At 29.9% G+C, this 14,946-nt stretch overlaps 2 protein-coding genes across 2 annotated transcripts; both read left to right on the plus strand.

Annotated features, from left to right (window-relative positions):
* Positions 1-3,000: 3,000 nt before the first annotated feature.
* On the plus strand, positions 3,001-8,879 carry LOC106756905. The gene is made up of 3 exons (XM_014639504.1): positions 3,001-3,561; positions 6,921-7,088; positions 7,185-8,879. Exons 1-3 carry the CDS (start codon positions 3,001-3,003, stop codon positions 8,877-8,879), a joined length of 2,424 nt encoding a protein of 807 aa, XP_014494990.1.
* A 4,246-nt stretch (positions 8,880-13,125) lies between these two features.
* On the plus strand, positions 13,126-13,639 carry LOC106757896 (histone H4). Its single transcript, XM_014640749.2, has one exon. The coding sequence runs from the start codon at positions 13,188-13,190 to the stop codon at positions 13,497-13,499; it is 312 nt and encodes a 103-aa protein (XP_014496235.1). The 5' UTR covers positions 13,126-13,187; the 3' UTR covers positions 13,500-13,639.
* The last annotated feature ends 1,307 nt before the right edge of the window (positions 13,640-14,946 follow it).

A 14,946-nucleotide genomic window follows, 5' to 3' on the forward strand; every position in this document is an offset into this window, starting at 1 on the left:
TGGACCTGTTGAAAGATCTGATCGTTCCTTATAACGAGCAGATTGTCATGTTTGTAGGGCAGCACATAGATACAACAAGGGGGTATGTAGACCTGAGGATGTGCCTAGGTACTGACCAAGATGTGAAGAAGCTGAGAGTAAGATACCTCTTGATAAAAGTAGACACTTCATACAACGTTTTGATGGGTAGGCCATGTTTGAAATGCATTTGGGGTGATTGTTTCGACACCTTACTTAACAATGAAATTTCCCTTTGACAAGGGGGCCATTTATACCATTCAGGTTGATCAAAAGACCACCCAGGAATGTTATGTAGGAAGGTTAAAAGTTGAACCCTTCATCCCTAATTGAAGAGTCAAACGTTCAAAGGTTTCCATGACCGACCTAGATCCTCGAACTAATATCGAAGACTAAATGGAGCCCTTAGGAGAAGTGAGACCGTTCAACCTGGGACAAAAGGAGGAATAGGTGATGTCTATTTGCAATAGCCTTATGGGAACCAAGAAAATTTCCATGAGCACAATACTCAAATCTAATGTTGATCTGCTTATGTGGACCGTTGCGGACATGCACCGCATACATCCCAACATAATGTCTCACAATCTGACTTTGTTTAAAGAAGCACGCCCGATAGCACAAAAGAAGAGAATATTAGGCGAAGAAAAGGGAAAAACGGTGGATATCGAGGTCAAGAAGCTCCTAGAAGTGGCTTCATTCGCGAAGTCATATATACTACTTGGTTGGCTAATGTAGCAATGGTTAAGAAGGTGAACGATCAGTGAAGGATGTGCACAAATTTCACTGACCTCAACAAGGCATGCCTTAAAGATGTCTACCCTCTCCCAAGTATCGATGGTTTAGTTGATGGAGTGCTTGACTACCAGGTGCTTAGTTTCTTAGATACTTATTCTAGATACAATTAGATTCTGATATTTCGTCCTGATAGTGAGAAAACATCCTTCATAACTGAATTGGTAAACTCCTACAATGATGTTAAAGTAGCATTGCCAGCCCCTGCCACCAGGTCCACTCGATCCTTAAACTTGTCCAAAGACAAATCGGTACTAAAGGGAGGAACGTACAACCCTACTTCATTAGGAGCCCAATTATAACCTGGCATGGGTGGAGGTAGAGCCATCGTACCATCCCATTCCCTAACCGTGTCTATTTCTATGATATCCTCCAACTCCTATTCGGCCTGATTTGCATCCTCTGCAATTGGAACAACTTTGTTATTTATATGCATGGACACTCCGTTGTCCACCAAATCCTCTTCCCACACGGTCGACCGTAGAATGAAAGACCCAACTAACGATGACGACTCTACTGCATCATCAACCTATCCCTAACCTCCCCTCCCTACTAACTCCTCAGACAACAAGAGTTCTTCGGACAAATTATTACCTTTGAAATAAAAGAAAGATTCCAACGCTCGGTTGTAGAAGAGAGAAAAAGTGTAGGCGTGAAATGACAATGACCCCACCTTTTGTTCATAACTAAAAAAGTAGTTTTCATAAGTCAATCTCGGTCGTTGATGTTATCCTAATCCAAAGATCCAAAACACGCGACCTTTTGTTTCACCGGCTGCATGAATCCCGAAAATCCACGTGTCCCACTCACATTGGTTCCACTTCTTTGTAATTGTGATGGTAACTACCATCATCCACAACTCCCACGAATGCTCGGCCCAAAGACAATCTTCCCCACCACAACACGAACGAACTTTCCATATTCGTGATAACCCCTGCACACCTCTCTAAGTGAAGAGGTTGCTTAGGCTTGGGGGGCCTGTGTATTTTATGACCGCCCGACTAGTCAGCGGACAGGACAATCAACCAACAACCTAGTAACCAATTGATAGAGACAGTAATTAAGGTAATTAATGGGTAATTAATAAAGCAGTAAAAACCATTGATTAGTGATTAATAAGAATAATAAAGGCCATTAATGGACAATTGATGGTTTGATTTAATTAGAAGTCCATTAGAGGTTTATAAATATAGGTTGAGATTGAGGTAAAAAATACATTTTCATAATTCAATCTCATTATAGAATTATTGAAAAGAACTACTTACTTGAATGTCAAAGTGCTTTCTACAACCCAGACTAGGGATGACAACGGGTTGGGTCGGACACTGACCTGTAACCTGATTCACCGAATAAAAATGTACCTGCCACCCGACCTGTTACCCATCAGATACCCGATTAGAAAATACCCGCAAGTATTTTAAAACTCGCGGATACCCGTAAAAAGATTATTTTATAGATTTTTAAAATAAAATTTAAATAAAATTACAAAATATATATATATATATATATATATATATATATATATATATATATAATATAAATTAAAATTTAATTTTAATTAAATTTAACCTAATAAAATATAATTTTATTTTATTTTTAATCAAATTTAATTAAAAAATATAGAAATTAATTTCTTTTATTATTTTTTGCAGGTAACGGGTACTTGCGGATCGAGTAATATACTACCAATACTTAACCCGTTTAGAACCGGATATTAAAATACTTGTTACTCGTTATTCACAGGTACAAATACCCATGTCCGCGAATTTTTTTTGTCATCTCTACCGTAAAAAGACTACCGAGCGGCTTAAGAACATTTATAAACCATTTTGGCAACCAGTGCTTATAAGTACGAAACAATTTAGCAACCTCGACAAATCCTCGACCCATATTAAACCGAAACAATTATATTTTTTTATTTCTTTAAATCAAAGAAGAGATAAAATCTCAAAATTTTTTAAATATTCTTTATTCACAAATCCTTAAATAAAAGAAACATATAATTTCCATTTAATTTATAGAAACAGTAAGTAAATACCTGACAGGAACATGCCTTAATGCAATGTTTGATGATGAATAAGGCTAACATTTAAAGCAATATGAAACTATATTTAGGGATGCATGTCCTCACAAATCACCATTCCCAGTCACCGGTCAACAAAACTTGAGAGTGTGTGGTGTTGGTTAGCCATGTCAGAAACATCTTCTTCTTCAATCACTGACACAAGGTCAGAGGTGTGGAGAACACGTGTAGGGTCTGCACTAAGAACCACCTTGGCATGCACCATAGCAGGTTGCACCTACCTTTATGGGCCTGCACCACTCCGACGCTACCTCACATACCCAGCTTTCACATACTCAACCGCGCTCCTCATAGTGTCAGATGCTGCACTCGGTGACACACTAAGAGGTTGCTGGCACGTGCTTTGCGCGAGCATCCAGGTCATGATACTCTCCCTGCTCGCTCTTCAGTTGATTGGGCCACAAAACTTCACGAATCTAGTGGCTGCACTGGCCATGGCAATTTCTGGTTTTCTCGTTGCGTTGCCTGTTGAATCCACCCACTTGGTCACGAAGCAGATAGCGTTTGGACAGCTAGTAAACGTTTACGTTAGGACTGCCATAGATGGTGCTGAAGATAGAGTGGCCATGCACACAATTCATGTGGTCTGCTCCACAGCCCTTGGAGCTGTCGCTTCTGTTCTCGCCATGTTGCTTCCTTGCCCTTCCCCTCGCTTCGCCTACTCTCAGGTATTAATAATTTTATCATTCTGAAATCCAATGCTCTTAGCAAGGTGATGCACACAGTCTTATGAGATCAACTCTTTCAATCACATTAACAGTTTTGAACGTATCATTTTCACCATTAAAGTTCTCATTCTAGGTGCATTAGAAGCTTTAACCAATCAGATTGATGAGATTAAAAATTTGGTTGTTTTCCACCCAAATGTTAACATTTCCACCAACTTTCTATTTTCCCAGGTGTTTTCTACTTTTCCAATGTTATTAATTAACGCCAAATTTTAAACAACCATCATATTTTAACAACTTTTTTTACAATCATATTTTAACAACTTTCCACGTGTTATTATTTTATTGATCTGTTTGAATTTATTTTAAAAGAATATTTAAAACAGATCAATCATAAACTGTCACGTATACATTGTAAAAAAAATAATTATTAAAGAAATTTTTTCCAATTTTAAATATACATTTTCTTTTTCTGATTCCAAAAAGTTACAAGTACAGGTCCTAATTGCTTAGTTTAAAGGAGTAATGTGATTCATCAGGACAAGATAACTGTATATATAATTCTTAACATTAACTATATATAATTTTTAATATCTTTCATAGTTTAACATAGTAGGAAAGTAAAAATCAGTTAACTAATTAATTGGAGGTTGAAAATCTGGAAAGAAGGACTTAATGTTCCCTATCTACTAGGTGACCCTCTTTAAGCATTTATAGATACTTTTATTAGCATATATAACACAAGTTAACAAAGTTATACATGATAATTGACAGGATGAAATAGGTTAAGTTATCTCATATTCATTTTTTTTTTAAATTGTATTTTTTTTATATACTCATACTTAATGGTATAGCATTGTTTCATCATCATTCTAACCGACTAACAGATATATTTTATATTTGTATTTGTCTCTATTTTCGTTTTCTTAATATTTTAATATATTAATTGATTTTTATAAAAAAATAAAAAATCATAAAAAAAATATGATACTGTCACGTATTCAATATCAAAAAGATTTATTTTTATTTCTTTATAAATATTTCTTCAATATCAAATATTTATAAAAAAAATTATAATTGTATTCATTTTAAATTAAAGTATAGAATAAAATTTCATAAAAATCAAAACATTTATTAATTTTACAAATACGAAATAAAGTTGAAATTCTTTTAAAAATTATAAAAATAATATCCAAGTTTAAAAATATTTTAAATGTCTCTTCCTTCCTTTATCTAAATTCTAATATGAAATATTTTTTATGCACTAATAAAAATTATAATACTTTAGTTGAATGAAATCGTAAAAGAAATAGTGATTAAACTAACAATAATTAAAATTTATCATATAGCTTCATTTATATTGAATGATGATAAATCAGACAATGACGTTAAATTATTATATTATAGTAAATAAAATGTGTTTTTATACAATTTATTGTGATGATAAAATTATAGTTATGATAAGGAATTAGAAAATAAAAAAAGTTATATTAAAAATCATCAAATTAATATTTTATATTGATAAAATAAACAACAAATAAAAATATTAAAAACAAGCAAAATTGATCAAATGTGTGTTTTAGAAAATATTTGATACAAATTGTAAAGAAGAAAATAAAAATATAGTTAATGATATAATAATATGAACAGTACCTTGAATATCTAAAATAAACTAAATATGAACTAGTGAAATTATTGAGAGATAATGAAATTCTTTTAAAAAAATAAAAGTTTTTTAAATGAAATAAAAATTAAAGATTAAAGAGAATAAAATTACAAGTTTTTTTTTTTATATTGTCTACTAAATGAAAGATTTATTCAATTAAATATTTGTAATTGAGAAACAAATATTTTTATATAAAAAATAAATAATATAAAAAAATTAAAGAAAGTAAAAACATTTAAAAGTGAGATATAAAAAATATTTGAATAGCTGTAATTGATACTTTCATAGAGAAAAAAATATCTCGGGAATGAATTTCATGAATATAAAATAAGTTGAATATATAAAAAAAGAAAAAAAATTATAAAATTAAAGAGTAAAATAATATATATATATATATATATATATATATATATAAAATTAAAAAAATTAAATATTATCTATAATTATGTTATACTCATAATTAGTTAATATGAAATTTTAGAAAGACCAATAACAAATTTAGAACAAGTATATTAACTCCAACTCAGTTAATATGAAATTTCAAAAGAAAAAACATAAGCAAAGTGAAAACAAGTTGTATAATGTATAATTTGCAATATTACCATAATTTAATCTTTGAATAACTTCTTTTAAGAATATGAACATAGATAATAGATTCTCCTAGTTGATTGATCAGAATGAGTATTAGGAGTTGGATTAGCACCCCAAAAGTCAGACCTCGTAATAAAGTAAAGGAATCCCTGGACCAAGCTAATCTTTAAAAATGAGAATTCTCCAAAAATCTGGCATGGCAAGACTGAGAAATTACCCGAATTGAAAGTAAAAAGTGAAGTGAAAGAACAGTGGACCCAACACTTCCCCACACTCATTAATTTTATTGACAATACCACATCATAGGAGCAATAGGCCGTGTGTGCATGTTTCTTGTATTTATGATTGGAGAATGATATTTTAATAACTTTTTAACAACAAAATATGTATTATTATTTTATGGATCTATTTGAATTTATTTTAAAAAATTATTTGAAATAAATCAATCACAAATGGATATATATATATACGTTGTTAAAAAATTATAAAAAAATATTATTAAAGAGATTTTTTCTTTTATGATTATACAATCCTATTATAATACATTCTTACATTCATTTAACACATAATATAAAAATAAAATAATAAAAAAATATAAAATTTTATATTTTAAAAATAAAAAATAAAAAAATAATATCAAATAAATATAAAAAAGTTAAATATATCAAATAATTATTTTTCTTTATAGAGTAATACATAATCTTCTATGAATAAACCCTCCGTATATAACCAAGTTCAACCAATATATACAACTAAACTAAACGAACAAGAAATAAGTCAACTTTTGTTTTACATAACCTCCTTTTTCCATTTTCATTTCTCTGTTAAATATATATTACACATTTCTTTAGAACAATCTTAAATACCACGCGCAACTTTTATGATTGTTTTGTAAATAATCATTATTTTCTTTATTTTTTTAACTTCTCATTAACATTGTTTTGCAACAAATTTGAAATAATTTATAAGGACAAATTTTGGAAAGGCAGTAGGATAATGGAACAAAGTATCTTGTTTTATAACATTCCTTTCAAGAAGATGTTTTGTTTTGTTACAAAAATACAAAAAATAAACACTTGCAATGGATCTATCTTATTTTCAGAAAAGGAAGTTGTGTGAACTATATATCCATAATTTATGTGAGAGGTTAAATTGCAACATAAAGGTGATCTCTGCCTCAAACAACTCAGTTGTTGTTGGTTACTTTACTTTAGCCAAGTCTCTCTCTGCTACTGGAGTCAAGCTTCGACAAAGTATTAGGAGTAAACTTGTGAGTTAACCTAAATCTATGTAAATCATTTCGGACCAGACAACTAATTAATTTCCTAAGAGTTGAATATTTGGTCTTGATGTTTTTATGAAACAGGACACAATGGATTGGGAACAACCACAAAGAAGAATTTTCAACTCCCATAAGATTGATGTACAAGATAAACTACAATACTTGGAGTTACCGATAAGAGCTATGGGCATTGCTCTGTCAACTTGTACCTTTCCTAAAAGGGTCATCGATGAGGATCTCAAAGGTATACTGCTGAAATGTAGAGGAGAATTCAACAAAAAATTAAGCCAAGAATCCAACTTGTTTGCTCATTTTGATGCAGCTGCAATATCAGAGATGAAAAAAGACATTTTTGCTAAAAATTTGTTAATGGCCTATAAAGATCTCCCAACCTCGTTCTTTTTATATTGCATGCATTTACTCCTACAGGACTCATCATCCATTGTAAATAAAATGGATCCCATGCCGATAAAAACTTCAAAAAAGGGTAATTTTGAGTGGAGCAGCAACAATATTAAAGAGATTGTGATGAATTTATTTCCCTCAAAAACCAATTTGGTTTTTCCACTTAAGGCCTCTCTTTCATTAGGCTTTGCCATGTTTCTTGGTTTGACATATAACAAGGAAAATGGATATTGGTCAGGACTCACAGTTGCTCTCTGCTTCGTGACTGGACGACATTCAACCTTCTCACTAGCAAATGCACGTGGTCAAGGAACTGCAATGGGATCAATCTACGGAGTTCTTTGTTGCTTCGTTTTTCAAAGATGTATGGGTATAAGATTCTTACCTCTTCTACCATGGGTTTTTTTCTCTTCTTTTCTTATGTACAGTAGAATGTATGGTAGAGCTGGTGGCATTTCAGCAGTTGCAGGGGCTTTATTAGTTATTGGTATAAACCACGAAGAAAAACCAAGTAAATTTGCATTTGTTAGAATTGTTGAGGCCACAATTGGACTCATTTGCTTCGTTATTGTAGAGATACTTTTCAATCCTTTTAGAGCTTCAACTCTAGCAAAAGGTAAACTTTCAGAATGCTTGAGATCTCTTCAACATTGCATTGACCAAACTATCGTTATTCCTAGTGAAAAAGAGAAGTCGTCTTCTTACTATCAAGCATCACAAGATGAGCATTTGAAGCTGAAATCTGTAGTCGATCAATTAGAAGACGTCACGATGGAAGCTGAATTAGAGCCAAATTTTTGGTTCATTCCATTTCATAATGGTTGCTACAGAAACATGTTGGAATCCCTGTCAACAATGGTGGATCTCTTACTTTTTGTGGCCTACTCAATGGAAAAAGTTAGGCTAATGTTGGAGAAAGATGAAACATTTTTTGTGGATCTCTGCGATCGAGTTAACGAGAATGTGGGAAATGTCAAGAACAAAGTAGGCCTCATATTGAACTGCCTTGAAAAGATAACAAGGATAGAGTCTTCTAAGGAACTTGAAAATGAGTTAAAGAATATAAATCTTCCTGTTGATATTGATATAGAGGAATGCTCCAGGAAAGATGCATTTTGGATATGGAATGGAGATGAAGAGGTAAAAAATATTACTTATTCTTTTCTCCATGATCTAGAGAAGATGGCTAATAAGGCTTGCAACAACACAGATGAGGAGATGCTTAAAGGTCAAATGCTTTTTCATTATGGTTGTTTGGGATTTTGTAGTAGTAGCTTGATGAGAGAAACAATAAAGATTCACAATCAAGTAAAAGAGCTACTTGTATGGGAGAATCCCTTAAGTCAAACAAACCTTAATGGAGTATTTCCATAAAAACCAAGCTTAGTGGTTACAAAAAATCTACCAGCATGATAGCAAAAATATATATGCTATGTTGTTCTCTACTCTGCTATATTGCCATGATAGCAAAAAATAAATTAACACATCATCAACAAAAATCTTCTAATCTTAGAATAAATTTACTATTTTCATTAGTTTTTCAATCAAAGTTACTTAACTACAAAACAGAGGTATTGCATATTTGTGTATAAACAAAAAGTATAAGCACCGATATTAAAACTAATGGGGGAAAATGAAATCGGGGGATGAATCTCTTTAAGGAAAATAGGGAATGAGATTACCTTTGGTTGCAGTAATAATTATTGGTGTCACATTTATGTTGATCATGATCCTAGTTAGGATTATTTATGAAACATCTACAAACAAATATGATTTTTTCTTTCCATTCTCTATCTTTTTTATTTTTATTTTTATATTCATTTGGGCTATGATGGAATTTTTAGGCAAGGAATTATTCATGTCATCCTTATCCATAATGTTTCTTAAATTTAACTCATCTAGATAAGTTTGCTATCTTACCACTCATAATCATAACTTTCACAATCAAAAAGTGGAACAGGTCTCATAAAAACAATGACTAGACATTGTAAGAATAATGGTTGGATCCCATGAATAAGAACAATTATTCTTGATACTATTATTTAAATTTTAGGAGTTTTGAAAGAGATACAAAAGATATATTATATGAAGTATCTTATTATTTTATTTTATTCATGTACTGTATATACAGAGAGCAAGATGTCACAATTAAATATTTACAATATTTGAATCTTAATTTTCTAAATCTAATTATATATTTTTATCTTTGTATGAAATATATTTTTAAAGCAAAAAAGTTTCCAAAATTTAATTTGATAAAAAATATCAAATAAATATTATTAAAAAAACATTTTAACTATATAATATTAGTACTTTAAAAGATCAAATTATATATATATATATATATATATATATATATATATATATATATATATATATATATATAGAGTTTGTTAACACGCGTACGCCTATTTTTCCGTTGATACATATTAACAATATGTATTGGATTATAGTAGACAAAAATATCCTCTTATATTATGAATTCTAAATTTTAAAGTCAATGATATTTAAATAATTTTCATTCTCAAAACTAAAAAAAAAAAAAGAAACCCCCAAATTCTTACCTACCTCTCTCATTCCTCTCAATCTTCTCTCTTTGATCTCTTTTACTCCAACCTTTTCTCTATCATCTTATGGTAGATCCAACTGAAAAAAATATTAGAAATACTGGTCGTTAAACAATTTATCTTTGTAAAGAGATGAGTCATTGACATATTAACCTTCAGGCAAAAAGGTTCATTCAAGATCTCTTCAATTTCATCATCTTCACTAACCTCTCTAATTTCATCATCTGCAGATGTTGAATCGTCATCTCTTAAAAAACCTTCATGCCAATTACCAATTCCTTCTGATGTCATTATGCTGATGAAAATTAGATAAAATTAGATAAGACAAAAATTATAAAATGAAAACTCATTATAAAATCATTTTTTGTAAGAAATTGTTTAATAGTGAGTGTTTCTGATTTTTCCCAAGTGAATTACCAATTCTTTCATATGTCATTATGCTTGTGAAAATTAGATAAAATTAGATAAGACAAAAATTATAAAATGAAAACTCATTATAGAATCATTTTTTGTAAGAAATTGCTTAACAACTAGTGTTTCTGAATTTTTTTAATTGGGGAATACAATAGAAATGACAGAGGTTGGAGTGAGAGAGATGGAAAAGAAAGGATTCAGAGGAATGAAAGAGGTGAGTAGGGGTTTGGGTTTTTTTTAGTTTTGAGAATGAAAATTATTTAAATATCCTTGACTTTAAAACTTAGAATCCATAATATATGAGAATATTTTTGTCTACTGTAATCCGGTACACATTGTTAAAATGTACCAACTCAAAAACAGGCGTGCGTGTGTTAACAAACTCATTCATATATATATATATATATATATATATATATATATATATATATATATATATATATATATAACTGAAAATAATTATATTTCTCGATTAATTGAAATCAATGGTTGTTTAAAATAAAATCTTTTCAATCTTTAAATTTTTTTATTAAATATATTTTAATATCTAAATTTTGACACAAAATTGGAATTCATTCATATTTGAAACTTTTTATACATTTTTGTTTCTAAACTTTAAAAATGAATGAATTTTGTTCTTTCAAGCTATTTACTTAAATTTTCTTGACGTGTTAGGTGTGTTTTTTAATAGTATTTGAATTGTTTACACTGTTTCATAGTTTTTGCTTCGACGATAGTTGAAAAACATGTTTGACACAATTTTTTTTAGCATATTTGGTTTAAAGAATTATACTTACAAAGTCGAAGGTATCCTGCAATGAGTCTCATTCGACTTCATGAGCTCCTACTATTGGTTACTTGTCCTCCAAACCTCCCTTATCTTCTATCGAACGATGATGTGCTTGCAAAAGATTATTTGATGCTCAAGTTGAAGATTTTAGTCAAAGTACAATTAACGCAAAAGTGAAATCAAAACTCAATCAAAAAATGTTTATAAATATATTTTACTAACCATGGGTCCTCATCTAGGTGGATATCGATTATGGGCCCATAACCATCTTACTTATGACAATTTGAAATCATTTTTGGCTAAGTTACCTAATGCATTGATGTCTTTGACATGTAGAGATAGATACCAACAAAAAATACTTGACTCCTGTAATAAATGCTATCTAGTCTTCGGTTTGGAGAACACATCACTCCATATTCGATCATCAATATATTGAAGTTACTCCTTCGGGAGTGCAACCCTTTGTATCTAATAGGTAATGTTATAATATATTATTATTATATTACAAAATATGAAACTGATGTATTTCAACGTTTGGAAAATTAACCTTGGCAATAGTAGCAAAATTTTTTTTATTGATTGCAAAGTTAATATTTTAAGTAGCAACGTTCAAAATTTAATTGCTGCAACATTAAGACTTTTATGTTTTTTAATTTTATTTATTTTATTGATTCTCCCTTAGTTCTATAAACAGAGACCACTTCTCCCATTCCAAAATACACCAAATTCATTCTTTCTCATTCTCCTCTTTTTTGAGTTTCTTTATTTAGTTCTTTTCCTCTTCTAAAATTATTTTGGGTTATTCTTATACTCTGTTTAGAGTTCCTTGCTAGTTCTAAGTTCTTAAGGACAATGATTCTACATGTCTTAGGAAATATTATTTTGTTAGCCTTTTACAAAAGGTAATTCATCATTTACAAAGTATTTGATATTCAACATGTGAACTCTACTAACTACATGTACTTGGTATCAAGTACTCAATATAGGATATCTTATTTATGTTTGGTTAGTCAATCATCTTAAGATTGTTGTTGATATAGTTAAAAAGTTTTTGACCACATTCAAAATAATAATTATATTCATTTATTTTTAAAATTTGAGAACTAAAATGTATCAAAATTTTAACTAAAAAACAAATTTTAATTTAAAATTAAAATTTAATGTCTAAAAACTTATTTCATTTTTTTCTTCAATATTGATGGATGTTCTAAAGACATTTCATGCATATGATGAGTTTATAGAGGTATAATAAATGTTCATTTACTTTTATTTTACATTAATTTGTGTTACGATTTATTGATAATTAAAAGTACAAATTACTTACATAGCTACAACAATTATCTTCAAGAAGAATTACCTACGAAATAACAACTATTTTTTTAGACAAGTGTGTATATGAAGTTGACTTGTAAAATAAGATTTTCTGTTATGGCTTTTCAAGAGTTTAAATTAATTCTGGATTAAATTTACATATTACAGTAATTGTTTTCTAAATATTCATAACGGTGATTTTGCCTTGTCGTGAGTGGATGATGAGGTATTTGTGGTTCAGTGAGTTTCCAGTTATAAATTAGTATAGTATGTTAATTTTTATAATATACTAGAGTTTACATTCTCAATATTCAAACCTAGAGCGAGTCATTAATAGTTAAATAGTTAGTGAGTCGAATCCACCGTCGATCTTACACGATAAACGGTTCGTGACGAACCAATGGCAATGACACGGATCACTGTTCTCAACCGTGGATTAGATGACAATCAACGGCCAACGTGGATTTTCCCTTCGGCCAGACGAAAAACACAAATCCTATTCATGGCAAGTTGGCTCTATATAACCCTCGCCTGGCGGCTCCGCATTTCAATTCGAAACAGTTAGAATCAGAAAAGAAGAAGAAAAAGAGAAGTGTGAAAATGTCTGGTCGTGGAAAAGGAGGAAAAGGATTGGGAAAGGGAGGAGCCAAGAGGCACAGGAAGGTTCTTCGTGATAACATTCAGGGAATTACTAAACCTGCTATTCGCCGTTTGGCTCGCAGAGGTGGTGTGAAGAGAATCAGTGGTCTCATCTACGAGGAAACCCGTGGTGTCCTTAAGATCTTTCTTGAGAATGTTATTCGTGATGCTGTTACCTACACTGAGCATGCCAGGAGGAAGACTGTTACTGCCATGGACGTTGTTTATGCACTTAAGAGACAAGGCAGAACTCTCTATGGTTTTGGTGGTTAATTTTCCTCTTCCAAATTAGGGTTTCAATTAGGATTAATGTAAATTGTTGGTTTCTTATGTATTATTGATTATGTGATATGCTTTTAGTTGTATTTTATGCTTTAATTGAAATGAAATTGTTCTTGTAGTTGATTATGATTTCTTGAGTATTTAGGGAAATGATAAATCTATTGGATAAATCTTGTTACTAATTTATTGATTATTTAGTAAATGTTGTCTTCGTTTAATTTTGTATATACAATACAAATTGCTGGCTTACCTATGGGCTTTTGGGTCTAATGTTCGGGTATGTGGTCCATATTTTTGGGTTTTTACTGATTTAGTGTAGACCTTAAATTTAGCTGACATTACAAGACTGAGTACACAAAGTTTACACTCTAGGTGGATTCATTTTTGCCCAAGAATTGAGTATGATTTGGAGTATCTTGGATACGTGTATTGAAAAAGAATCAAAATGACGTGGACTTTCTTTATCCAGTATGCACTTAATGATATGAATTATAACGTTGTTATTATTTATTTAGTAGCAAAAAAATACGTTTTAAAAGAGTGTTTATGTACTCTTGTATGTTGTTCCTCGTCAAACTAATTTATTGAATTTTAAATATTTAAAAAGCTCTAGTTGAAAATAATTAAAAATGCTTTGTAATTTGAAACTTTTGTTATTTGGTAGCCTAAAAACAAAAAACGTCAAAGGGCAGAAGCTGTTGTCAAGTGAAATAAAAATTAAACTAATTTATAATATGTAAAATCTTTTTGGATCGCTATTACAGATGGGGTGTAGTTCATAGATTTGAACTTCGGGCGCATTCCACGTTTTTCTTTATGCACTCCAAGCTTTTCCTTTTTTCTATTTTATCCTGTTTTACCCTTAGTCATAACAAACCGGATAACATAACAAACTGTATAACATCATAAGGGCTGGACAAAAATAACTGATACTATATTGTACTAAAAATAACTTATCCATTTCTAGTAACAGTTGAGTATACTATCTTATGGTTCAGTTTTTAAAAACTGAACTTATTAGTAACAGTTGAGTATACTATCTTATGGTTCAGTTTTTAAAAACTGAACTTATAACAGTTACAGTTCAGTTAACTGTGAGAACTGTATCTACTCTTATATTTTCTCTAAAGTTCAATTGTTTCATCTTGTCAAGAAAACTTTATTTAATAATAAAATATTAATAAAAATAACTGTTCACATAAAAATTAATAATTATTTTTTTAAGACAACTTTTTTATCACAAAATTTATATTTTTATCAATAAAAATAAAAAATGTAATTTATATTTTTATATTTTTTAAGTTATAAAAATAAATAAATAAATATATATATATATATATATATATATATTTATATTTTTTTATTAATAAAATAAATAAATAAATAAATAATAAAATAATTTTTAATAATAAAAAATATAAATAAAATTGAAAATAAT

This window comes from Vigna radiata, chromosome 3 (genome assembly GCF_000741045.1).
Source record: "Vigna radiata var. radiata cultivar VC1973A chromosome 3, Vradiata_ver6, whole genome shotgun sequence".
Taxonomy (NCBI): Eukaryota; Viridiplantae; Streptophyta; class Magnoliopsida; order Fabales; family Fabaceae; genus Vigna; species Vigna radiata.

What these genes read in the sequence shown, in the direction of transcription:
- LOC106756905 (XM_014639504.1), top strand. Translation starts at nt 3,001, where the DNA reads ATGTCAGAAACATCTTCTTCTTCAATCACTGACACAAGGTCAGAGGTG. An exon ending in CTCGCTTCGCCTACTCTCAG is followed by an intron (nt 3,562 to 6,920) that starts GTATTAATAATT and finishes TCTTATTTTCAG; the next exon opens with AAAAGGAAGTTGTGTGAACT. An exon ending in AAAGTATTAGGAGTAAACTT is followed by an intron (nt 7,089 to 7,184) that starts GTGAGTTAACCT and finishes TTTATGAAACAG; the next exon opens with GACACAATGGATTGGGAACA.
- LOC106757896 (XM_014640749.2), top strand. Translation starts at nt 13,188, where the DNA reads ATGTCTGGTCGTGGAAAAGGAGGAAAAGGATTGGGAAAGGGAGGAGCC.